This window comes from Anolis carolinensis, chromosome 2 (assembly GCF_035594765.1).
Source record: "Anolis carolinensis isolate JA03-04 chromosome 2, rAnoCar3.1.pri, whole genome shotgun sequence".
NCBI lineage: Eukaryota > Metazoa > Chordata > Lepidosauria > Squamata > Dactyloidae > Anolis > Anolis carolinensis.
The window spans coordinates 289,894,673-289,919,435 of NC_085842.1; the positions used below are offsets into that span (position 1 = coordinate 289,894,673).

Here is a 24,763-nt window from a genome sequence, read left to right on the forward strand (position 1 = left end):
ATCTGGGCCTGCTGGACAAATTAGATTGCACAAGTTCCTTGCCTTAGGAAGACATTAAATATTTATAGTAATGTTAATGAGCCTATTAGACACTACTTCTGGGGGAAAAGAAAGAGTAAGGTTGGCGGGAGAGCTAGGCCCCTTCCACACAGCTGTACAAAATCCACATTGGACTCAGTGTGGACTCAGATAATCCAGTTCAAAGCAGATATTGTGAATTATCCGCTTTGATATTCTGGGTTATAGGACTGTATGGAAGGGCCCCTAGAAAGAAAAGATCAGGATATGGTCCACAAGAGGGGGGAAAGGGTGGAGAAATGACAGTGGATAAAACAGAAAGATTAGGAGTGGCGTGTGAAAGTCATCTAAGGGGAAGAATAAATAGAAGATCACATTCCAATATTGCTACTATTCAGCTATTATTTCTGATTTATTTCTTTGTTCCATTGCAGTTTTGACATTTTAGCAGGCATGTGGTATGACTAGGCAGGGTTCTCCTTTCTTTTTTTCTTCTCTGACCCCACAATGTCACATTGCTTTATTCTCCAAGTTTTATGTTATTTTAAAACTTTTGGTTTTGCCATAATTGCACCATTATGCATGGGGACTTGCCAACATGATGCAATTAAGCAATTATGGCAGAACTCACAATTTGTGAGAAACATTGAACATGCACAATTGTGCAATTGCACCATAAAAAGAAAATAAATAACAGCCAGCAAGGTAGTGTAGAAGAGTGATTGTAGGAACATGCATCACTGAAGCAGCACAATAGCCTTGTTTCCATATATACATTTCCATTTATATAAACAGCAAGCTTGCTGTGACATAAAGGCTAGTGTCATAAAACCTTCATACCATCGGATGGTGATGTAAATGTTCTATCCCCCCCCCCAAAAAAAACAACAACAACAACATATGTTCTTGTTGTTAGAACGATAGCATGCTAGCTGGCTCAGGAATTATATGAAGTTCAAAATGAGAAATCTAAATTAGACCAGTAATTTATATTGGTTGTTTTCCTTTCTTGGTGAATTACCTTTATTTGAATCAGTGTACTCTGTTCACTTGAAACAGCTTCTATTTACACTCACTTCAACAATGTAGATTATGAGTCTAGCAGTGAATGGCAAGCAAGAGCATAGGAGAACAAACATATGAACTTGTCACAGCTTTTGGTGGAAAATGGTCACACGTTTTCACAAAAAAAACTGTAGCACCTTTGAAATGAAATATGTATGGGTTTGTCCTGGCATGAAGCAATCAATCCAGGTATCTGGAAACACTCCTATTATATCAAATCCCCTTGAATGTCTGCCAGGTGGCAATCCTGGCGTAAAATCTGTAAGATGCATGTGGTTGCTTACCACTGTGCAGTTTCTTGCCTTCTAGGGTCAAGTCCAACTGGGCCTGCTCTAGCAGTTTGCATCCCAAAGGTCCCTTAAGGAGACCCCCCACCCATAAGAGAAAAGTAAGAATGCAGGCTCTGTCCCACCAAAATTAGATCTGGTCTTATGCCATGTTGCTCTAATTGTGATATATAAACAGCTAACAAATCACACAAACTCTTTGCATGTTAAGTAAACTTTATAAAACAAGTTTGAAACAGAATTGGTGGGGCCCTGATTTTTTTTTCATATCAGGAGCAACTTGAGAAACAGCAAATGGCTTCTGGTGTGAGAGAATTGACCGTCTGTAAGGATGTTGCCCAGGGGATGCCCGGATGTTTTACCATCCTGTGGAAGGCTTGATCCTGTAGGCACTGATCAAACACTGACTGCCAAAAGATTACTAAGAGTTTATTTCTGTCCTTCTCAGACAGACCTCAATGGGGGAAACCAACCCACCCATCTCGGCCACCGATAGGCTGCATATCCAGATAAATACACTTGGAGAAAAAATGATGACTTCCTGCAGTTCATGTCACCCACATTCTCACAAACATGCTATCCATTTAGTTGGTGGAATCTACAGACTGATCTAACACAAAAGAATAAAATACACATAAAAGTTACAATGGTTTCTTAAATATTAGTAAGCATAAAATATTTTATTGTTGCCCATGTCATGTGCAGTTTTGTATTTCATATGCAGTTTGTAATCAGCTCATAATCAATTATGCTCACAATTAGAAAATTGTTCCTTTCCTGCTTTTGATTAATGACTTTGGTATTGAAGTATGTGTTCTACTCATGTAGACTCTGTGCAGTATAGAGCCAAGATGGAAATGCAAGGTCGGGTTGGATCAACAATAATGTTCTTGTTCTCCTACTCACACAGTTTTCATTGTGGCGAGGGTAAACACACGGACAGGGCTTAAAATCAACTTATACATGTCATATGCAATTATCCCATTTAATACATTCTGAGGCTCCAGGGTATGTCAAGTTTAAGAGGTCATACTATCATGGACCAGATTTTCTATTGTTCTAATGTAATGTTTAAAATTTATTCATTAAGAAACCCCAGACCCTAAGCTTTGTTAACTTAGCCTGTGCATAAATTTGACAAAGAAGTTAATCATGTCTTGACTGTTAGTAGGGAAGAATGATACATCTGATGTTTATGTTCTGGCATTCCTGCTGCCCATCTTCTGAAGTCGCATTCTCATTGGCTCAGTCATCACCAGTGGTTCTTGGATAATAGTGGCTGGATATTTTTCTCCTAACAGTTCAACTTCCATTTTTTGCCCAACTTTGCTGAGTTCCACAGGGACATAGGCAAAAGCCAAACTTTGGCGAGTGCTATAGCTGTAACATCCAGATGTAGTGTTGCCAATAACCTGAAAGTTATGCAAATATCAACATTTTTCAGTGCATGAAAGCCTACACAACTGATGCAATTTGTGTAAATAAATACATAACTTCTGATAAAATCAAATATATGACAGTGCAGCAAGGTTAAATTTGATATGTTTAGCTCTATCAACAACAACAATAACAATAACAACAAACCAGGAAGATCTTAACACAGAACATGGATGGTGACATGCTTTTTTTTTTTTTTACTAAATCAGCTTGTACCCCAGAAAAGAAATGGCACACATATCTTCTGTACTTGAAGACCAATCATATTTGACTGTCATGGGATAATCTATCTTGTCAACATATACAATTAGTGTCAGGATTTGTAAATTACCTGGCATTTCTTAAGTGATAACAGGATTCATATCTCTAGCCTAAGCACATGTGTAAGTGTTGTGACACTGTAATCAGGATGTAGAGACTGATGTAATAGGGGTGGTATAACTGTTGTGTTTCTCCTCATGAGAGTTGATGAGGGATGGATGGTGGTTGTTGGAAATACCAACAAATACCACAGAGGGGCTAACCATTGCCTATGCTATCCAAAGATAGATAGTATTTGGCTGGAGTTACACTTAAAATGTACCTGTTCTGACTTACATACAAATTCAACTTAAGAACAAATGTACAGGACCTATCTTGTTTGTTACTTAGGGGCTGCCTATATATCCGAATCATCTTTCTTTTATGGGAAGAGAGAACATGCTCACAACCCTGCCCTTCCTTGATTCAGTGTTCTGAAATAAAATATCTGCTACTTGCCTTGTTGTCATACCAGACACTTTCATTTCCTTCTGGATCAACATTATCTGTTTTCAAGGTGAGATACACAAGCTGCCGTTCAAGCCCTTTCTCTTTTATCTGTTTCAGTGCTTGCTTTCCTATGAAGTCTGCTGGCTGGGAAAAGGGAAAAAAAGGTAACTATGATAAATGATTAGTGAGACTCTGTGACAAGGTTATAGATGCAGGCATTTAAATGTGTCTTCACTTGTTGTCCTGTCAATTAAGCTTTAGATAAAAGTACAAATTAAATCAAGCCTTTGCGTTTCATGAATGTTATTTCATCTTCTCCACAAAGTGAGCATGTTCATCTAACTCACCTCATGTATTTTTGCATCTGTGTGACCTTTAGAATTTATACATTCCTATTTGATTTTTAAAAAGAGATTATACTAAAAGGACCTCTGCAGTTTTCTCTTAGCTTCTTATTTGGAGAAGTGGCTGTAGAGTCACTCAGACAACACTGTGGAAAAAAAATCAGTAGCAATGATACAACTGTGTATTAATGGGGGTTATGTTCCTGAACTTACAGAGGAAACAGTAAACTGTGGGTAACAAGAAAAGCCTGAAAGACTTCTACCAGAGGTTAACATTAAGTCACTCAAAAGGAATAAAAACATTCCCAGAGAGGATATATTTAGTGGGATGCTGGTAGATGAAACTACTGGTTTCAGTCCCCCTGGTATTGGTATCATACTGTATTTCCTTTAAACATTTTCTGAAAGGATAGAGTTACCAGATTTTTCCTAATAAGCTCTTTTGAATAGACTATAGCCATATGCAACAAATGATAAGAACTAATGGGAAACTGCATGTTGATATTCCCAGGTTTTGCTCCTACAATCTCCTCCAGAGTTGGATGTGTGTATGGCCCAGATGTTGTTGAACTGCAACTCCTAACATTCCTCATTGTCAGCTGTGCTTTCTGAGGCTATTGGGAATTTCAATGTAACAACTAGAAGATCATAGAATTCAAGATGGAAAGGGATCCCAGGAACTGATAAGAAAAACGATTCTTTTGAATCCATGGAAAACAATTTCCTGCTGAAGAGGTGAGTGCTGAGCTGGATGGACTAATGATCTGACAAAGATAATTTCTTATTGTCACAGGTGTCAAACAGGGATGTGTTATTTCCCCAACCTTATTCTCCATCTTCATTGCTATGATAATGCACCTTGTTGATGGGAAGCCTCCCATCAGAGTGGAAATCATTTATCAGACAGATGGCAAGCTATTTAACCTCAGCAGTCTGAAAGTCAAAACCAAGGTCACAACAACATCTGTTATAGAACTCCAATATGCTGATGATAATATGGTCTGTGCTCATTCAGAAGAAGACCTACAAGCCACTTAAATGCCTTTGCAGAAACATACATAAAGCTTGGCATCTCACTGAACATTGAGAAAACCAAAGAGCGCTTTCAACAGGCACCAGCCAATCCCTCTGCAATGCTAGAAATACAGCTTAATGGTGTAACATTAGAAAATGTTGACCATTTCTGCTACCTTGGCAGCCGCCTCTCCACAAAAATCAGCATTGACACTGAAATAGAACACTGTCTGAGCTCTGCTAATGCATCATTCTTCTAAATGAAGCAGAAAGTGTTTGAGGATTGGGACGTTTGTAGGGAGACCAAGATGCTCATTTATAAAGTTACTGTTTAGTGTTTTCTGCAGATTAAACTATTGTATTTTTAATCTGCTTGTTTCTAGTTTCTCATTGGGAATAGACACTAGAGATAAGTGGGCACTGTAGTTCAACATTGGGAGTCATAGGACAAGACCAGTGGCCCATATAGCTGTGTTATGCTCCTTAGCCCCTGTCACTTGAGGCAGTTCCATCTCTCTGTTGAATAATAGAGCTGGCTCTATGAAAAGTTGTGGTGTAAGGGGCCTTTGGTATATAGAGTTGGACAGTAGTCACCTTATTAGGAAACAGTACAGAACAGTGGTTCCCAAACTTATTTGGCCTACCATCCCCTTTCCAGAAAAAAATATTACTCAACGCCTCCTGGAAGGGAGTGTGTGGTTTAGAGGGGTGGGCGTGGCTCCTGCTCAAGAGGGTGGGGCTGAACCTCTCCCCTAGTCCAAGATGCAGGGCTGGGAGGGGGAGGAGAAGGTGGGCGGGGCCACAGATGGGCGGCCAGGACTGGGATGGGTGGAGTTACAAGCTCTGGGGCAGGGCTGAGCTTCTGTCCCTGTCCTGCAGCGCCTGCCAGGACACAGGAGGCGGAGCTAGATGAGGGGGCGGGGCCTCTTCCCAAGTGCCTGATGGGGCTGAACCTCTATATCCCACCCCCGTGTTCTAACAAGTGCCTCAGGGGAGGTATACAGAGGCTCAGCCCTGTCTCTTGGGAAGAGGCCCCGCCCTCACCCCTAGCCCCGCCCTTTAGTCCTAAAAGGCCTCTCAGGAGAGGTATACAGGCTCAGCCCTGTCTTGTGCTCTTGGAAGGAGGTCCCACCCCCTTTCCTAGCTCGGCCTTCTATGTCCCAACAAGTGCCTCAGGAGAGGTATAGATTCTCAATCCTGTCTCGGGCTCTTGGGAAGAAGCCACGCCCACTCCTCTAGCTCCTCCCCGTGTCCTAACAGGCGCCTCAGGGGCTCAGCCCTGTCTCCCGCACTTCGGAAGAGGCTCCGCCCCTCCCCTGGCCCCACCCCCAAATGCATCTGTGGCCATCACCGCCCCCCTGGATCGCTGCAGCGCCCACCAGGGGGCGGTAGTGCCCACTTTGGGAATCACTGGTATAGAACTTTCACTGGTTATCTGAGAAGGACTGGGATGAATGCCTACATTGCAGGTTCCTCTGCTGTAATTTGTATATTTTAAGTTGCAAAGAGTGACTATTGCTAGAATATCATTGTTAAATGTCTCGGGAATTAGTGGAAGTTTCAAAAATCATGGATGGGCAATTTGTTGATATTGAAAAGTGAAAATAATATGTGGTTTGGGTTAATTATGTCCTAAGTTTCCTAAACCTGACTATATTAAAATTGATGGTAAATTTAAAGATGCACTAACATATTTTAATTGAATGAACAACAAAATTATTTGTAGAAATGTTATTAAATTAAAAATCCCATGATATATATAATGAGCTGGGATACTGAGCTGCTTAACTCAATATATGTGCTTTTTCTCTTGCACCAACAGAGTTCTGCCGCTCTTGTAAACCTGGCCAAGTACTTCAGTATAATAATACCATTTAAGCTGCAGTAACATCATATGTACTTGCAGTAACTGTCATCTAATCTTACAGCAAGCCTTCCTCATCTGGGATATACATTTTTGTCCTCTAGAGTGGACTGTTACTCTGAACAACTTGTTGCTGTGTGAACAGCAGTCATAATTACCACTTTCCCTTACTTTTCCCAACAGCTCCTGGATTCAGCCTTAAAAATGCTTATTTATTTATTTTTATACCCTACTTTTTCTTTAAAAAAAGAAAAACATACAAACATTAAAATAGAATTAAATATTAACAGTATTAAAAACAAACAGTTAAAATCCCCAAAACTGGTTAAAGCTTTATATTATCATGTTGCATCGGGGGAGTCCAAGACATGTTGCTTCCTGAGGTAAAGAACAAGGTGATTTTTGTTACTGTCTTCAAGTTATTTCTGACTTTTGAATACCCTAAGGCAACTCTAATAGGGTTTTCTTGGCAAAATTGTTTAGAGGGGTTTTGTCCTTGCCTTCTTCTGAGCTTGAGAGGGGGTGACTTCCCCAAGGTCACCCCCCAAAAAGCTGGATATTTCTTCAACTGGTGATGTGACAATATGTAAAGGTAAAGGTTTTCCCCTGATATTAAGTCCAGTTGTGTCCAACTCTGAGGGTTGGTGCTCATCTCCATTTCTAAGCCGAAGAGGCGGCGTTGCCCCTAGACACCTCCAGAGTCATATGGCCAGCATGACTGCATGGAGCGCCATTACCTTCCCACCGAAGTGGTACCTATTGATCTACTCACATTTGCATGTTTTCGAACTGCTAGGTTGGCAGAAGCTGGGGCTAACAGTGGGTGCTCACTCTGCTTCCCAGATTCGAACTTGCGACCTTTCGGTCTGCAAGTTCAGCAGCTCAGTGCTTTAACACGCTGTGTCACCGGGTGACAATACTTTCCATGAAACCTGAAGGCAACAAGCTAGCTTAGAGGACCCAAGATAGATTGCTTGCGCCACTGCTGCCTGAGGTAATTGCTCCACTCTGCTGAGCAGTACCCCTCCTTCCTTGTTACCAAAGATCTCTACAGTAGAAGTTAGTTAACATTGCCCATTTAAAATAAAATAAAATAAAATAATTTTTTTTTCTGTTGAACGTCTAAATTTATACAAGACAATCCATCAATTGGTTTCTTCCAACCCCAACTTGGAAGAAAGGTCAGATATAAAATCAACCAATCCAACCAATCATTAAAATCAATGCACAACTTTTGTACTTGGCACATTATTGGAAATTGATTTTGTCCCATGTTAAAGGAAATACTGTAATGTAATCAATAGCTATTACTGCAGATGCAGACTGCAGCCTGGAAATCAGAAGACATTTACTTCTTGGGAGGAGAGCAATGATCAATCTCGATAAAATAGTGAAGAGAAGAGACATCACACTGGCAACAAAGGCTGCATAGTTAAAGCAATGGTATTCCCCGTAGTAACCTATGGATGTGAGAGCTGGACCATAAAGAAGGCTGAGCGAAGGAAAACAGATGCTTTTGAACTATGGTGTTGGAGGAAAATTCTGAGAATGCCTTGGACCACAAGAAGATCCAACCAGTCCATACTCCAGGAAATAATGCCCGACCACTCACTGGAGGGAAGGATATTAGAGGCAAAGATGAAATACTTTCGCCGCATAATGAGAAGACAGGAAAGCTTGGAGAAGATAATGATGTTGGGGAAAATGGAAGGAAATAGGAAGAAGGGCTGACCACGGGCAAGATGGATGGATGGTATCCTTGAAGTGAATTTTTGAAGAAGCTGGGGGTTGTGATGGCCGACAGGTAGCTCTGGCATGGGCTGGTCCATGAGATCACGAAGAGTCGGAAGTGACTGAATGAATAAACAAGAATCAATAGCTCTAGCCACTGTCACTGAAAACAAGTATGTGCAAAAAATATAGTACATCAAGACAATGAACCACAAGTACCAGATAAATTGTGATACAGTACAGTGACATACCTTTACAGAAAATGGCAGTTTGTCCCTATTAAAAGCAGTTATCCTCAGTAAAACAGATGTCACAAATCAAGAACATTATTGCTTTTAATTGACTACAGAAATTTGCAGGAGATTTAATGGAAAAAAGGGCAGGATAGCTCAAGTTAGTATCATCTAAATATGCCATGTTATCAGGTCTCTACTTCAGGCAGTACAGTGGACCCTTGGTATCTATTGAGATTTGGTTCCCTGAGCTCCAATAGATACCACATTCCGTATCTGCTCAAGTCTCATTATATGCAATGTTGTAGCAAAATGGTGTCACTTATATAAAAAGTAAAATCAAGGTTTGCTTTGGGGAATTTTTTTTTGAGGGGTGGAAGATTTGGAATATTTTTAAACCATTGATTGAATCTATGGGTACAGAATCTGTGGATAAGACGAGCTGGCTATAATGCAGTGTGTCTTTTATAAGCTCTAATTAAACTCTGTCTATAAAAGAAACATGGATTTAAATACTACTAAGTTCCCCAATGCTTACTCTTCAAAATCATTCATTTGACTTCCATAAATCCATCATTTCTAAATGGAAAACACAGTCTGCATGAAGGTTAATGCAGCAATCCTAATTGGAGCCTTGAGTGTGACCTGGCAACAGATGTGAATTACTTTAGTGGGTCACTTGTAGATTAATTGCATAGAAGACTGTTAGCTCTTGTGAATACATAAACAGGGAGGCTACTAAAGTAATTTTGATTTGCCTTAAACTTTAAAAAAATGTCAGAAATTAATTTGTGCTAGTAAATTTCATACATGCAGTGTTTGGTCTTTAAAAACAAACACAGGGACTATTTAAACTGTGTGTGAAATAGGAGACGATACAAGTAGCTTTTCACTTGTCTTCCTGCTGCCCCCCCCCCCCCCAAGTTTGTTCCAGTGGGACTCCCAACATTTTGGAGTAGATTTTGAGGGTATTAGGAGTGGACTGCAGGAAAGGGGGGAATTGCTTCTTCTCTATGCCAATCACATAAGCCCACTGTCAGTAAAAGGAGCTAATTAGATATAATTCTACATTTACACAATGGTGTATTGCAATTGATTCACTGAAGGAAATCACATTTTGAATATTCGGTTCTTCAAAATTCTGCTTAGAGAAGTAAAATGATGATATTGGGGAAGTGATTCATATCAGCCATGCCTGGTGATTCAATAATGACTTTCCAATAGGAAAAATATGTTAGTGTACTGCAGTGGCTTCAGTAGCTTATTATTATGCATCTACAGTAGCCACAAAAAAACCCATTTAAGCTTGATTTCAGCAAAGTAAATGGAGACAGAGGTAGGTGATGCATAGTATTTACCTTAAAAAATCGACAATTAAGGTATTACCTAGCAAAAAGGTGAAGAATCACTGGTCCCAGATGAAACTGGGCCAAGAAAATCTTTAAATTTGGCTACCTGCCCTGCCCCTTCATACTTTGGCCTCGTCCTTTTGATTTCCTTTCTCCTTACTTTTTATTTATCACCGCACTTGGCAGCATCCGATGGAAAGATAAGAGGTGAAAGAAGTTTGTTCTGCTAGGAGCTTTATTGTAAAGACATCTTAAGCACCTTTGTCAAAACAAGGCACTTTGAAGTGGCAGCTTTCAACATTTCCTATATCTCCCTTCCATCAGAAAACCTTGGGAGACAGAGTTTGAGGAGGTGCTGTTTCACAAATTATGTCTAAATGGATATGAGTGTGAATGGATGTGCGTCAATGAGAGAATACGGTATGAATGAATGTGTGTCAATGGGATATGTGAGCGGAATAAAAGTGAGGTGTATAAACTTGGAACAGAAGATAGCTTAGGGTGGCTTTGCTTCTGCGTCTATGGGAAAAAGAGTGAAGGGGTGATAACCACCTTCAGTCCATCACCACAGCATTTTTACCCCTATTTTTTTCTTAGGATGCTCCAAGGCAAAAATTGTTTTTAAGAGAAATGCACTGAATGTTCCTATTAATACCTCTGGTCTTGCTCTGATCTTAAAATAGTTTCACCAGTGATCAGTGGTGAACTGAATTTTCCATTATAAAATTAAGGGTTGTATTAAAAGTGTAAAAACCAAAATTAAAATACAATACCAATTTTAAAAGGTTATGCAAATCATTATTTTCTGATGAAAATCTGAGCTTGATATTTCTCTGAGAATGAGAAATTTGCATATAAAATTCTACTGTATTAATGATGCCAAAATTCTGAAGATTTTCTGCCCTCTGTTTATGGTTCTAAATGTCACAAAATCTGGCTTTAAGCAGCAAGGCAATGTAATGTGTACACACACAAAAGCAACACACAAAGTTGTGTTTTAGAAACGTGCACTGTGCATGCACATTGCAATCACATTCTATTGTGCAATTCAAGGTTCTCTATAAAAGCCTCAAAATACTTCTACATAAAGTGTAAAAGCTCATGGAGCGGGCAGTCCTTCAACCACTTTTTCTACTGAAAAAGTTGTAAAATGCAACAAGAACTCCTTCATACTTCTATGGCCATGGCCATGGCCATAACAATTCAAACAACTATTCTTTACCGCAATCCTACACATGGACAATGTCAAAACAAGACTGTTTCCTAGTGTGTGTGTGTGTGTGTGTGGTTTTTTTTTTGCCTATACAGAATATTAGACATGTGTTTCTGAAAAGCAGAAATATCATGGCAGTGACAGAAATAGGGTTTGCTTCCTCCAGCTTGCTGCCTAATATTTGTTTAAAGTTGCTTAGCTAAAATTGTGGCTTTATTTCCTTAAAAATTGAGAAAAGGAATTGACATATAGATTTTGAGCCTAGGAGGCCATCTACATGGGTCACATACCCCAAAGTGCGGGAGTAGACACTCCATGGCATCCATATGACACACGGGTTCTTCTCACCTCCAATACAGGTAAAGCCACTTAGTGCAGTTTTGCCCTGCATTAGGAACAGTCAGGGGATACTCTGGAGTAGTACCACACTTTGGATTGAACCATTGGCTGAGTTCCAACTTGGAACCAGTCTTTCTATTCACATGGGCCAATGCTGCCATCCTGCTTTCCCTGCCCCGCCGCAGCATAGGAAAAAGGGGATGGCACTTGAATTGTTTTTTTCATTGCCTTAGCAGCAGTCACAAAACTCCAAATAGGTCCTGGCCATCATTCAGCAGCTTTGTTTATGTTAACAATGGTGTCCATGAGACATGGAGAGATGGGGAAGATACCCTCCCCCTCCCCAAGTTGCATGGGTGCCTTCAGTGACATTGGCAAAAGCTCCAGGCAACATTTATGCATGCATACACTTAATCTCAACAAGATGAGAATTAGGAATCATAGGTTACTTTACAATGAAATTGTCTAAAGTTCCTTGTTTCCACAGTCTTAATAAACATATCATGATTATATAATTTTATAAGGAAAGTGAATTTACAGAAAATTTATACTAGCATTGCTTTTTAAAAAGAAAGGGTATTAAGTGTTTTCATTTTATAGCATCATTGTAATACCAATAATTAATTTAAGCATTCATGATCCAAACTGTAACGTGCATAATTGCCTTCCAGAGGTGTAACCTAAAGTATTTCCTATGCACTGTTTTGCTTTCAGAGACAATGACAGCAAGAGTTATTCTCAGTAATAATTGCTACTTTTTTTATTAATTTGAAGTGCATGGAGTGGTGTGAAGACAGGAATTCCCAAATAATGGGTTTGTTTTCTTATCTGGTCAGAATAATAAAAGGAGGCAATTAAGGACAATGATGCTTGAGTCCCTAGGAAGAGAAATATTATAATGCAAAATGGCTGTCAAGAAGACATGCCTACATCTTTTAATTGTGCAATTTATTTGGTAAATACCTTATGAATGTTGGAAGGTATCCAAATTATATACACAAAGCTACTCAACTGAATAAATAGAATAGTGGCATCTGCTGCAATCTGCTTTAACCATCACCTAACAACACACAAGAGGCGAAGCCTAGGAAATATTTTGAAATTAATTACTCTTCATTGGCCTTTCTTGAGTAATTTCAGGACAGGCCTCAAAATCATATTCCCTTGGCATAAAAAGTCTTTGTGCTCCAAAGGCAACCAATATATGAAAGATCTGCTGTTCTGAAATACTATTTTCTTATTAAGACACAGCCTAGAAGAAATATTATTTATTTTAATTTATCTCTGAGTTTCTTTCTTCCCTTGAAGTAGATATATAATTTAGATTTCTGTCCCATAATTTCAAAATGCCTTTCCTTTTAGCAATAAGCCAATTTTATTGAAAGTTTGAATGACAGTGCTATGTTCTGTAGCAAAGTCTGAAAGATGGTGGCCCTGAGAAATAAAAGTGCACTTCTGCCTGGTATAGACTGAGAATGAGCCAAAGTGAGCCAACGTTATTTAGCAAACCAAGATCATATTTTGATCCTATTTTTAATTAAATGCCTTTAGTTAAACAAGCAGCTGCTTAATGAGTTTTAATTATATATGTTAATGTAGTACATTCTTGAAGTTCAGCTTACACCCGCTTCTTGAATGGAAAGGAGGGGAAAAATTGTGAGGCATGCTGATCCGATCAGAATTTAGCTGCATGCCTAAACTAGGCCATTTTGTGTTGCTGGAGGGCTGGCAACTGAGCAACACAATCAACATCACTGACAAAATTAGGACTTGGGACTCTTTCTGCACAAAGAATAAGCAAGATAAGAATCAAAATGAATCTTACATGAAGATTGGAAAACAATGATTACATACGGGTTGGAGGGTTTTTGTTTTACTCCCCATATATAGAATGCTCTCCCATACATATATATGTGTGTGTCTGTATATATGTATATATACATACATATGTTTCGAGTTAATCCTACACAAAAGGCATTTTTAACGCTAGATGTCAATTAACAGTGATTGAATTAATCCAGTCTGATGCATTATCATTCCAGGCATGCTAAGCCATAATTAGTTGAGGCACATGGAAAAACATTCATAGATTATTATCAAGCTGAGATGGTTTAGACAATGCAAGTTTTTAAACTACATTTAATTATGTAGATTGGTTGATTATATTTTAAATTTCTATGCTTTGAGTTATGTCCGCTTTTATTGGTATCTACTGTATATGACTTTTTGTATGCTGTACCATTATGCTTAGCAGAAGAGTTGCCTCAAACTACTGATTAGTCCTTTGAAGCAGCAGTGAAATGTAGAAGGCAGAAGTCTGGATCTCATAGCATTTTCTTTGCCTCCTAAACTAGCCTACTGTCCTCAGGAGTATACCAACCTATTGTTAATGTTGAAGGAAGGTTCATTTACTAGTACAATCAACTTCTGTACATTAATTGGTTATCCTGTCTTTCATCTTGGCAATAAAATATAACAGCTCTGAAAAACAGAAACATTATATCTACTACAAATATACAAAATGGCCAGATCCAATCCCTTATTTTTCTCCTTGGCACATAAAGTGGAAGATGTAAAAAAGGTTTCTGTGCCAGAATAATTGTACACAATTTGTTCTTGATTATATGGAAGATACTACATATATTAAGTTGTATACACCTACAGGTGCCTTCTTTGTGTTTTGGAGACAGAACAAATTGACACAGTCTCACTGTTCTTTCCTTTCGTTTCCACACATTTAGTTTCAATGTGGAGGGCATAACTAATCTGCCTTATACTGTAACCCATTCATCATATTTGGGTTTTTTTGTTTTTGGTTTTATGTGGTTATTGATTTGTCCTTATGTTTTCTTCTTGTTTTATCATTTGTCATTTCACTTTTTTATAGGAAATCAATAAAATTAAAGTTACAAAAACAAAAAAGTAGCTCTCTTTGTTCTTTCCCTCAGTGTGCTAGATGCTGAGGGAGAATGTTATGAATTTACACTAGGAATATCTCTGATTGGAATGATTTAGTAGTTTTATTGATAGCACAGAGTGCTGAATAATCACAAACATTTAATGAGTTCAAAACAAGCAAAACAAAGCAAACTAAAACATTGTCTTTTGGCTACTGTTCTTTTATCAAAAATATTTATCACAAAAAGAGATTGTTTCAGAGTGATTTTTATTCTCTACAGCAAAATTCTGGGTTACTTGTATAAGCAAGATTATAATGTCCTGGGACATTATAATACTGCTCAGTGTATTATTAGAGGTATTATCAATAATTATTTTTTAAATCAATCTATATGAACACATTACTATGTAACTTCTAGTGTAAAGGACTTCTTTAAAAAATAAGAATTTAAATTCTGCCTTTCTGTGTGGTTTTCTGTTTAACCTTTAAACAATAAAGCAATTCACTGTGATTCTTGTTTGCATTTTACATTGAATGTACTGATTTTGTTCTTGATTATTGCTTTTTTAAATCTACATCTACAACCTTGATTTTACTTGCAGAGTCATTGGATCAAGATTTAAAACTAAAGTTAAATGTTCTTGGTCAGCAAGAAAAAAGTTAGTGTGTTCAGTTAATCACTAATAAGCTCAAACACCTCATTCTATCTCCTTAATATTAGAAAATATTAAGGAGACTGTGGTGGAGGCTCCTTCTTTGGAGGCTTTTAAGCAGAGGCTGGATGGCCATCTGTCGGGGGTGCTTTGAATGCGATTTCCTGCTTCTTGGCAGGGGGTTGGACCGGATGGCCCATGAGGTCTCTTCCAACTCTGTGATTCTGTAATAACTATTACATTTATATTAATTTGCCATTTAATTTAAAAGCTTTCACTTCCAGTAGATGTTGACCATAGATTTGTGTTGGAGACATTCCTGGAGAAGTGCTCTCAGCAAAAAAAAAATAGTGTTTTGTATTCATGTATTTTCCACTTTTGCAATGGTCTTGTACTTATAATCCCACTTGAGGGCTGACTGTACTCAGTGGCCTAAACCGCTACGCTGCATAAAATCCTGCCAATTGAAAAGTCAGCAGTTCAAGCCTGGGTTGGGGTGAGCACCAGCCATCAGCCCCAGCTCCCTGCCCACCTAGCAGATTGAAAGTAGAAATGTGAGTACATCAATAGTACCGCTTTTTAAAAAGTGAGGAGGTTAAAAAAGGCGCCTATAAGGCAATTTGATCAAGGATGTCTAAGGACGACAAAGCTCCTCGGCATGGAAGATGGAACAACAGCAACCCCCTCCCCCTGTGGCCGGAATTGAACACAGCCTCCAGATGCCATAAATGGAAAAGATGGGAAAAAGCATTTACCTCTGTCTATGTATTGTCTGTCCTTGTTAACTATATAACAGCATGGGAATATGTGTTCTGTAATCCGCCCTGAGTCCCCTTGAGGAGATAGAGCAGAATATAAATAAAAAGTGTGTGTGTGTGTGTGTGTGTGTGTGTGTGTGTGTGTGTATCTCCTGTTGATAGTCCCTATCTTGAGCATGTAACAAAGAGAAAGCGCTGCATTATATTTTTTAAAATTATTTTTAACACCACATCAGAATGCATTATCTAGAAGCACATTTTATTCAAACTGACAGGACACACAAAAAAACCTTACATGAACAACAGGATAAATGCATTGTACCTTCACTTTGACTACATAATGTACCTTTACATCTTTCCCACTGCTAATATTTCCAGAGTATTTGACTGGTTGCTATGAAACAGTAGTATCTAGAGTCTAGACAAAGAGTACATCTACCCTGACCACTTATCACGAAAGGCGGGTGAATCAGTTTCATGGCAGCTAAACAATGCATGGTGCTGATCTGGCTTCATGCACGCCAAGGGCACTTAAATGCACACTTGAACCACATTAACCAAAGTCGCAGTTGCTCTGAATTCTCCACAAGAATCTGAAACTGCAATTTTGGATCCATGTTAACAGTTGGGCCAGTTCCAAGACAGAACTGGTTGCAACTGTTTACATAGCCATCCTGTATTCCCAGAGCTTGGGGGGACATGGGGTAACACTCACTGTTCACCTCCTGTTCTCCTCATAGTGGCAGCCAGAGAATATAACATGGCTCATGTCAGTCACTGACTGCATGGAATAATACTAGCCAAAGCAACAAGACAATAGGAAAAGGCGGGGGGGGGGGAGGAAAGGATGATTCCTCCTCCCACTCTTCTCTCCCCCATTTTGCTCTGTCATGCCAGCTGTTGTCGCTCCAAGTGACAAGTGGCCGGCAATAGCCATGTGGTGCCTATTGGCTGCCACAACGAAGAGAAGAGGAGGGGGACACTAAGGGAGGCATTCCAGCAGTGCCAAACTGGGTTCAGTGATGCTGGACAGGAAGGGTTCTCTCCCACCTCCACAGCAACTGGAGGGGTGGTGGTGGTCTAAACCAGGGGTCCTCAAACTTTTAAAGCAGAGGGCCGGTCCACAATCCTTCAGACTGTTGAGGGGCCAAATTATCATTTGGGGGGGGAAAACGAACAATTCCTATGCACACTGCACATATCTTATTTGTAGTGCAAAACAACAACAATAACAATGAAAGAACAATACAATATTAATGAAAATAATTTTAATCAACATAAACCTACCGTGTTTCCCCGAAAATAAGACAGTGTCTTATATTAATTTTTGCTCCCAAAGATGCGCTAGGTCTTATTTTCAGGGGATGTCTTATTTTTCCATGAAGAATAATTCATATTTATTGTTGAACAAAAAAATGAACATTTATTATATACTATACAGTAGTTGTCATCACAAACCAACATAACCAGACAAACTGTGATTCCTATCAAGAATTTCTTGTTACTACCATTATTTCCATGTACAACTGGTATGTACATTTACCAATCCTGCATGCTCTGGTGTTCTGTTTGGCAGGCACTGGGCATGCTTCCAAACAAAAACTTTGCTAGGTCTTACTTTCGGGGGAGGCCTTATATTTAGCAATTCAGCAAAACTTCTACTAGGTCTTATTTTTTGGGGATGTCTTATTTTCGGGGAAACAGGGTATCAGGATTTCAATAGGAAGTGTGGGCCTGCTTCTGGCCAATGAGATAGGTTAATTAGGATTGTTGTTGTGTGTCTTCAAGTCATTTCAGACTTTGGGCGAGCCTAAGTCCAAAATTATTTATTTATTCATTTACTACATTTATTTACTACATTTATATCCCACCCTTCTCACCCCAAAGGGGACTCAGAGCAGCTGTATGTACATACAATATATTATATTATTAGCATAACACAATATTAGCATTATATATTACTATATTGAACTATACCACTATACTGTAATATTATATGTAATGTATAACATATAATTAATATTATTCTTTGGTAGTATTATTAGTATATTGTATAACATAATATTATTATCAATATTACATGTATATACAATATATTATATTATTAAAACTGATATAAAAATTTTATATTATAAAACTGAGGGCGGGGGCCAGGTAAATGACCTTGGAGGGCCGCATCCGGCCCCCAGGCCTTAGTTTGGGGACCCCTGGTCTAAACCATACCAGGGCCAATCCAGCATTTGCTACTAAGTGGTCAATGCAGATCCACGCTACGTCATAATTGCAGACTTTCTAAAAACAATCATGACATAGTCAGGTACCATTTATTTAGATCCTATTTATTACTTATTTAGGCCCTATTTATTATGGTGGCCCTATTGAGAGCTTGAAAAAAACCTGGAGTACAATTTCCAGAATGCTTCAGCCAGGATAGAAGATGGCCGTCCTGACTAGGGATTGTTTTCCGCTATAAGCCACCTTGAGCCCTTAAGTGGAGAAAGGTAAGGTATACATTTCTTAAATAAATAAATAAATGGTAAGAGCCAAATTGTCCGAACTCCAATGTATTGTAAACATGATTAAGTCTGGATCTACCTCAGGATGTATGGGCTATTGGAAACTTCCCAGTAATACTCTGATAAGCACCACTACTGAATTAAAAAGAGTCACATTTCTTTTATATGTAAATCAACTAACATGCTATTCATCTTTTAAAATTTCACAAGTAGTGAATTTACTATTAAATTTGCAGCTGCTTGATCTAACATAAAAATAAAAATTCAACAGAAGAAAATGAGGGAAGTGAACAATTAATCAAGACAACCCCATAAGGAAACAAAATGCATTTCAAATCCGTGAGGGGGTGTGGAAAGGAATAAATTTGGAGTCTCACATTCTTTGTAAGATATCTAAGATGGAATTAATTAATAGAACATGTTGAAGAGCAAGCTATCTACAGTATTAAAAAACTTTTCATACACTGAAATAATTTCTCTAATATACAAGGAACAGTGTTATGGAAATATACGGCTAGCTATCTGGTCATGTACATTTTTTGCATAGAGAAGAACATGTTTTAAAGTACTGTAATGTTAGAGCTCTGAAAACATTTAGGACCAACCTTATTTAATTTTATAAAATATTTCAGTCCAGCTTCCAAAGGATTGGTGTCACAGTTCATCTGTTAAAAAAAAGAAGGAATGAATGTTATATTTAACAATTAGGATAACCAGTAGGTGGCATATTTCCTTCACTTCTCCAGTAACTTCTTACATCTATTTTGTTAAGTGTCAGGCCCCTTCTACACTGCCATATAATAATAATAATAAAACTTTATTTATACCCTGCCACCATCTCTCTGCGGGGACTCGGGACAGCTTACATGGGGCAGAGGCCCAAACAACATAAGGACAAAATATAAGCAACATAATACAAATCACAATATAAAAAAAATAAAACAGTAATACAATATACCAATTAAAACAACAATACAAGGATAAAAAATTGCATTTAAAACACATAAATGGTAAGACTGTAATAAAATACAGGATAGATTATTAAAAACCCTCTGGGGCTGATTAATTAATGACTATCTCACCGAAGCCTGCCGAAAGATCCAAGTCTTCAATTGTTTCCTGAAGGAAGATAGAGAAGGAGCTAACCTAATCTCCCTGGGGAGGGAGTTCCAGAGTCGGGGGGCCACGGATGAGAAGGCCCTTTCTCTCGTCCCCACCAAACGCAGTTGTGAGGAGGGTGGAAGTGAGAGGAGGGCCTCCCCAGGTGATCTCGGAGATCGGGTGGGTTCATAGGGGACGACGCGGTCACGAAGACAGGCAGGTCCCGAACCATTTAGAGCTTTATAGATAATAATCTGCACCTTGAATTGGGCCCGGAATATTATCGGCAGCCCGTGGAGCTGCTTGAACAGGCGGGGTTGACCGCTCCCTGTAAGCAGCTGCCGACCGTTGTACCAACTGCAGTTTCCGGACAATCTTCAAGGGCAGCCCCACGTAGAGTGTGTTACAGTAATCCATCCTTGAGGTAACCAGATAACCAAATCAAAGAAGATAATCCACATTATCTGCTTTGAACTGAATTATATGAGTCTACACTGCTATATAATCCAGTTCAAAGCAGATAATCTGGATAATCTGGCAGTGTAGAAGGGGCTTTAGTGACCTTTTCCTAACACTAGTCCCAAATGCCAATACAGTACATCATTTTTTGAGTAGGAGCCCCCGGGGCACAGTGTGTTAAAGCACTGAGCTGTTGAACTTGCAGTCCGAAAGGTCGCAGGTTCGAATCCAGGGAGTGGAGTGAGCACCCGCTGTTAGCCTCAGCTTCTGCCAACCTAGCAGTTCAAAAACATGCAAATGTGAGTAGATCAATAGATACCGCTCTGGTGGGAAGGTAACGGAGCTCTATGCAGTCATGCCAGCCATGTACCTTCTGGCTGGAATAGACTGGATGACCACAGAAATTTCTTGAATATACAGACTAAAAAGATCTGTAGAAAGCTTCACAAGCTGCTGGACTATGGTCATTGCATTTTAGAAATGCAGTTGTTTGAAAAATATTAGCATTCTGTTTTACTAAAAATATGGGTAGCTCCCACATCTTCAAGTCATCCAGCTCAGTATTATCTACATAAGAGGTTAGGAACCTATGACAGAAAGCCTGGTTTTAACCCCTGGGGTATTTGTTTCTCATTCAACCTGCAAGCTTCCTCTGCTGTTATCTTCTATCCACAATTAGAAATTTAATTTTGGGAGACCTTTGAGCATGCAATGAAGTGTTCATTTAGCCAATATTTTATTCAGGAAATTGGAGCAACAAAGAAAAGCAGAACAGCTGTTTCCATCTTTTCTGTGACTGTGAGATACGATGCTAATATTTTTAAAGGGATTTGAAATGTCACTCTCAGCTGAAAATGCATTCCCTGCATATTTTGACTGATAGAATAGAAACATCTTGAGACAAATGAAAAAAATCTTTATAAGTGGATCAAATAGCATGGAAATTAATTAGAAATGCTTCAGAAATAAAAACTACAATCCTGGACACAACTGTCCAAATGTAGGTCTCATTTATTTCACTACCTATGCTTTTTTTTCCGTGTCAGGAGCAACGTGAGAAATGACTACCTGTGCGCTCCCCCCCCAAAGATACATCCTTAACTCTTCAAGTAGATTGCTATAATGTAGTTTAGGCAGAATTTCTCAGCACTTCAATAACTGAAAGGTATTTATATTGAATGGCACAGGGTTTAATGATCAAAACTTGCTCTAAGGAAAATATCCACCCAATCGTATTGCTAGAAGATGTTAACCCAATTCTGTAATGCACACGAAACAGAGCCACCAATGTATCAAAAAGAACATTTAGGTCCATAAATGAAATGGAACATACTGTTTTCCATGAAATAAAGAAATTAGTTTTCATCTTAATTACCAAGTCTACACTACCCCATTTCTTGAGAGTTCAGAGCCCAAGACCAAGACCAGGGAAGGGCCCAAGTGATGCCATTTGTTTAAAACTCAACTGCCGGTTTATGTGGCAAACACAGGGATGGGGTATTTGGGGGGCGGGGGGGAGAGAGATGGCAGAATGTCTCAGTAGCTGCAACAGTTGCTACCATTTCAACCAAGCACCATCCCTCATAATTTTATCTGGAATTTCCCCAGACCATATGCTATTGCTGATGCAGCAGCTTATAAAAAGATCATCATCAATGGCTCCAGATCTTGCAATGAATGTTTTCCCCCAAACCCTGTGTTGCCATTGCTAGCGCTCCTGCAGCAAGAGGACTCATGTGGGTGGCTCACTACTTTGAATGGCATGATGGTTCCTAATCGATATTCGCAATGATTCATTCCACAGTCTTCTCTCCTTGCTTTTTGGTGCAAATAACAGATTGAAAATAAACTCTGTTTCCTCCATTGTCACTCACATTACTTATCTCTTCACAGGGAGATCCAAGGAAGCCCAGCAATTCACAGTGACTAGAAGCCCAGCGACCTGGGTCCAGGCTATCTGAAAAACTATATTCCTATATGAGTCTGCCTAAGCATTTTAATTTGATCATCTATTTAACAGTTTTATTTTATGTTTAGCTGTATTTGCTATATCACCCTGCATCTTACATTAGGAGAAAAAAGGAACATAAATTGAATAAATCCTAGCAGAATAAATCCTTTCAAAACTCATTGAAATTGAATAATTTCAAGGCAATAATTTGGTAGGCTTCATTGTGATTAATACATAGTACAATATAATAAAACAAAAATGTAGTTTAAAAAACTGTTTTCAAACCTCTGCCCCCCAGGCACGAAAACCTTTTTCTAGCCTTAATGTATTCATTGCATATGTTCCAAAGTTGTCAATTCCTCGCTCATGGCCAGCTTCCATGATAGCAGAATATAAAGCTGCAGAATCTTTTCGTTCATGATACAACTCCCAGCCCAATTCACCTGTTACAAAACAAAATTAGCATCTTTAGTTTAGAATAAATCAAGTCTAAAATAATTAAAAAGTGTAAAACAAATATTAACCCCCACCCATAGCTGGATTGCATTGCTGGTTTCCAAGGTACCAGCCTCTGGGGTATAGTGGTTTGATCACTGAACTACAACTCTGGAGACCAGGGTTCAAATTTCTACTTGGCCATGGAGATTGGTTGACCAATCTCACCTTCAGAGTAAGGCACATATAAGTCCCCTTTGAATAAATCTTTTCAAGAAAACCCTGTGATCTGTTTGCTTTAAGGTAGCAATAAAGCAGAAATTACTTGAAGACACACAACAGCTACCAAAGAACAGTTCTTATAGTTGCAAGAGTAACAATTTATCTCTAATGTACCTGTATAGGATATTCTAATTGCAGTAACTGGAATATCAGCAATTTTTAAGTGCCTGGACAGTAGAAAATTAAATGCAGCATCACTGAGATCCTCTGTTGTTAATTTCTGGAGAACTTCACGGGCATATGGACCCGCTATACCTAATACTCCAATTTCATCCGTAACGTTTTTGATGTCAACATTATATTCCCCTCTAATTGCCTCTTCTTCAATCCATCTAAATACATAAAACAACACTTTCATTTGCTACATATATGTGTTAATACATGAAAGTATGATGATATTAACAAATAAGACAACCAGATAGAATCAAAGCAACAACAGCCTTCAAGAAAAAAACTATTGGGCCTCTAGCAAGTTCACCTAACTAACTCCACCATCTCCAGTTTAATTAAGAAAAACATGATTTAAGATACCCAATTAAATAATGAAAATATTTTTAAATGTATTTAATTTGCTGTTGAGATTGATTGTTATTTCTGTTGTTATAGAGATATGGGTCCTCTTGTTTCACGGTCTACCCTGTACCAGGTGTTACCAATCCCTTTTCCAGGCTTGCCCTGCAATTCCAAACCCTTAGGCTCCTGATCCTTGCCTTGCCTCTTGCCCCTTCAGGATCCCTCCCTGTATGTGGGTTTCAATGTGATCCCTATATGGGCTAATAGATTTCTTATTCAGTTGGTTCACTATGGTAAGTATAATCAGACTCTTTCTCAGAATTTAACAGGAACACCAGATACAGTTGTAGAAGTTTATCAAGACACATTTAGATCTCACATTAATCTTTGGACATTAATCATTAGTGGCTTCCCCTTATTTGTCTTCTGTCAAACACAACCCTTCTGTTGCCCCCCCCCCTTGAAACATTCCTTCGGTTCTGATTGGTTGGCTCTAACCAGGCCTACCCAGCTCTTCTCTTCACACTATCAGTGATTTGTGTTCTAACCAAGAATCTAGGAATTTGTGATGTATACATGGATAATGTGTGCTGTTCTTATCTTTCTTGATAGTGTAGCACATTTACTAATTCCAAATTTAACTGAAATAGCGTGACTAAATATTCTTACAGTATGAAATAGGGTACAGATTGTGGTCGTGATTTTCAATTTAAATTTATCATATAGAATAAATTGTTTGCTTTGCTATTTCATATCCTTGATTTTTTTTCCCCTTCAGTATTATAGAAAGCAGTATTATTGTTCTTGATCAGTTAAAAAGCAGATCAGGGAATAGGAATTCAACCTGTGCTTGGCATGATTACATTCCCTTAAATTTTCTGGTTTGTAGCTTAGCTGTACTCTTGCCCCAGGTCTGAGCCTAGAATTCCAGGTTTTCACAATGACCAGGAGTGACCATGTACCAGGTCTGCACAATTAGAACTAGTGCATCACATACACTCATTCCTGGAGATAAAAGATGCATCGTGTTTGGACTACTGGAATGCATTCTACATGAAGCTGCATTTAGAAACTGTTAAGAAAATGCAGTGCTTCTAAACTGCTGGCACTAGGCTGGTGACTCCTGATTTTAGAGGGCATATGAATCCTTGCTGAAAATTTTTCACTAGTTAATGGTTTGATTCCAGCAAAATCAATTTCAGGTTATAACATCTAAATTAATGCATAGTTTGGGTCCATAGTATCTGAAAACCCTTATCATGATATATAGGCTTGCCTAAGGGTTTGTTTCTATCCCAACTCCCGCACTATCTGTCAGGACACCAGAGAGCTGCCTCAGTAACTGCTCCAAGGTTATAGAACCAATTCCCAACTGAGGATTGATTGGCTCCCCTCTCTGCTTTGCTTTTGCAGTAGGCAAAGAAATTCTTATTCAAACAGGCTTGCAGCCTTTAAATGATTAAGGTAGAAGGATATGGAGTAGGCATGCTTTTGAAAATATGTGTCCATGTGTGTGCGCTATATGTTTATTAACTGTTTTAAATTTTTGTTT

The 24,763-nt window shown here is 38.7% G+C and overlaps 1 protein-coding gene across 2 annotated transcripts in view; it reads right to left on the bottom strand.

Moving 5' to 3' along the window:
• Nucleotides 1-1,568: 1,568 nt before the first annotated feature.
• dmgdh (dimethylglycine dehydrogenase) overlaps nucleotides 1,569-24,763 on the bottom strand; it is a 47,283-nt gene continuing 24,088 nt past the window's right edge. The window contains exons 12-16 of one of the 2 annotated variants that reach the window (XM_062972355.1): nucleotides 22,813-23,030; nucleotides 22,267-22,424; nucleotides 19,076-19,135; nucleotides 3,567-3,701; nucleotides 1,569-2,782 (exon numbers count right to left, since the gene is read on the bottom strand). In XM_062972355.1, coding sequence (XP_062828425.1) covers nucleotides 2,564-2,782; nucleotides 3,567-3,701; nucleotides 19,076-19,135; nucleotides 22,267-22,424; nucleotides 22,813-23,030 — 790 coding nt within the window. In that variant the 3' untranslated portion in view covers nucleotides 1,569-2,563. Of the gene's footprint in view, nucleotides 2,783-3,566; nucleotides 3,702-17,241; nucleotides 17,323-19,075; nucleotides 19,136-22,266; nucleotides 22,425-22,812; nucleotides 23,031-24,763 lie in introns of those variants that run through there. The other variant, XR_010003574.1, reaches the window with a different exon arrangement.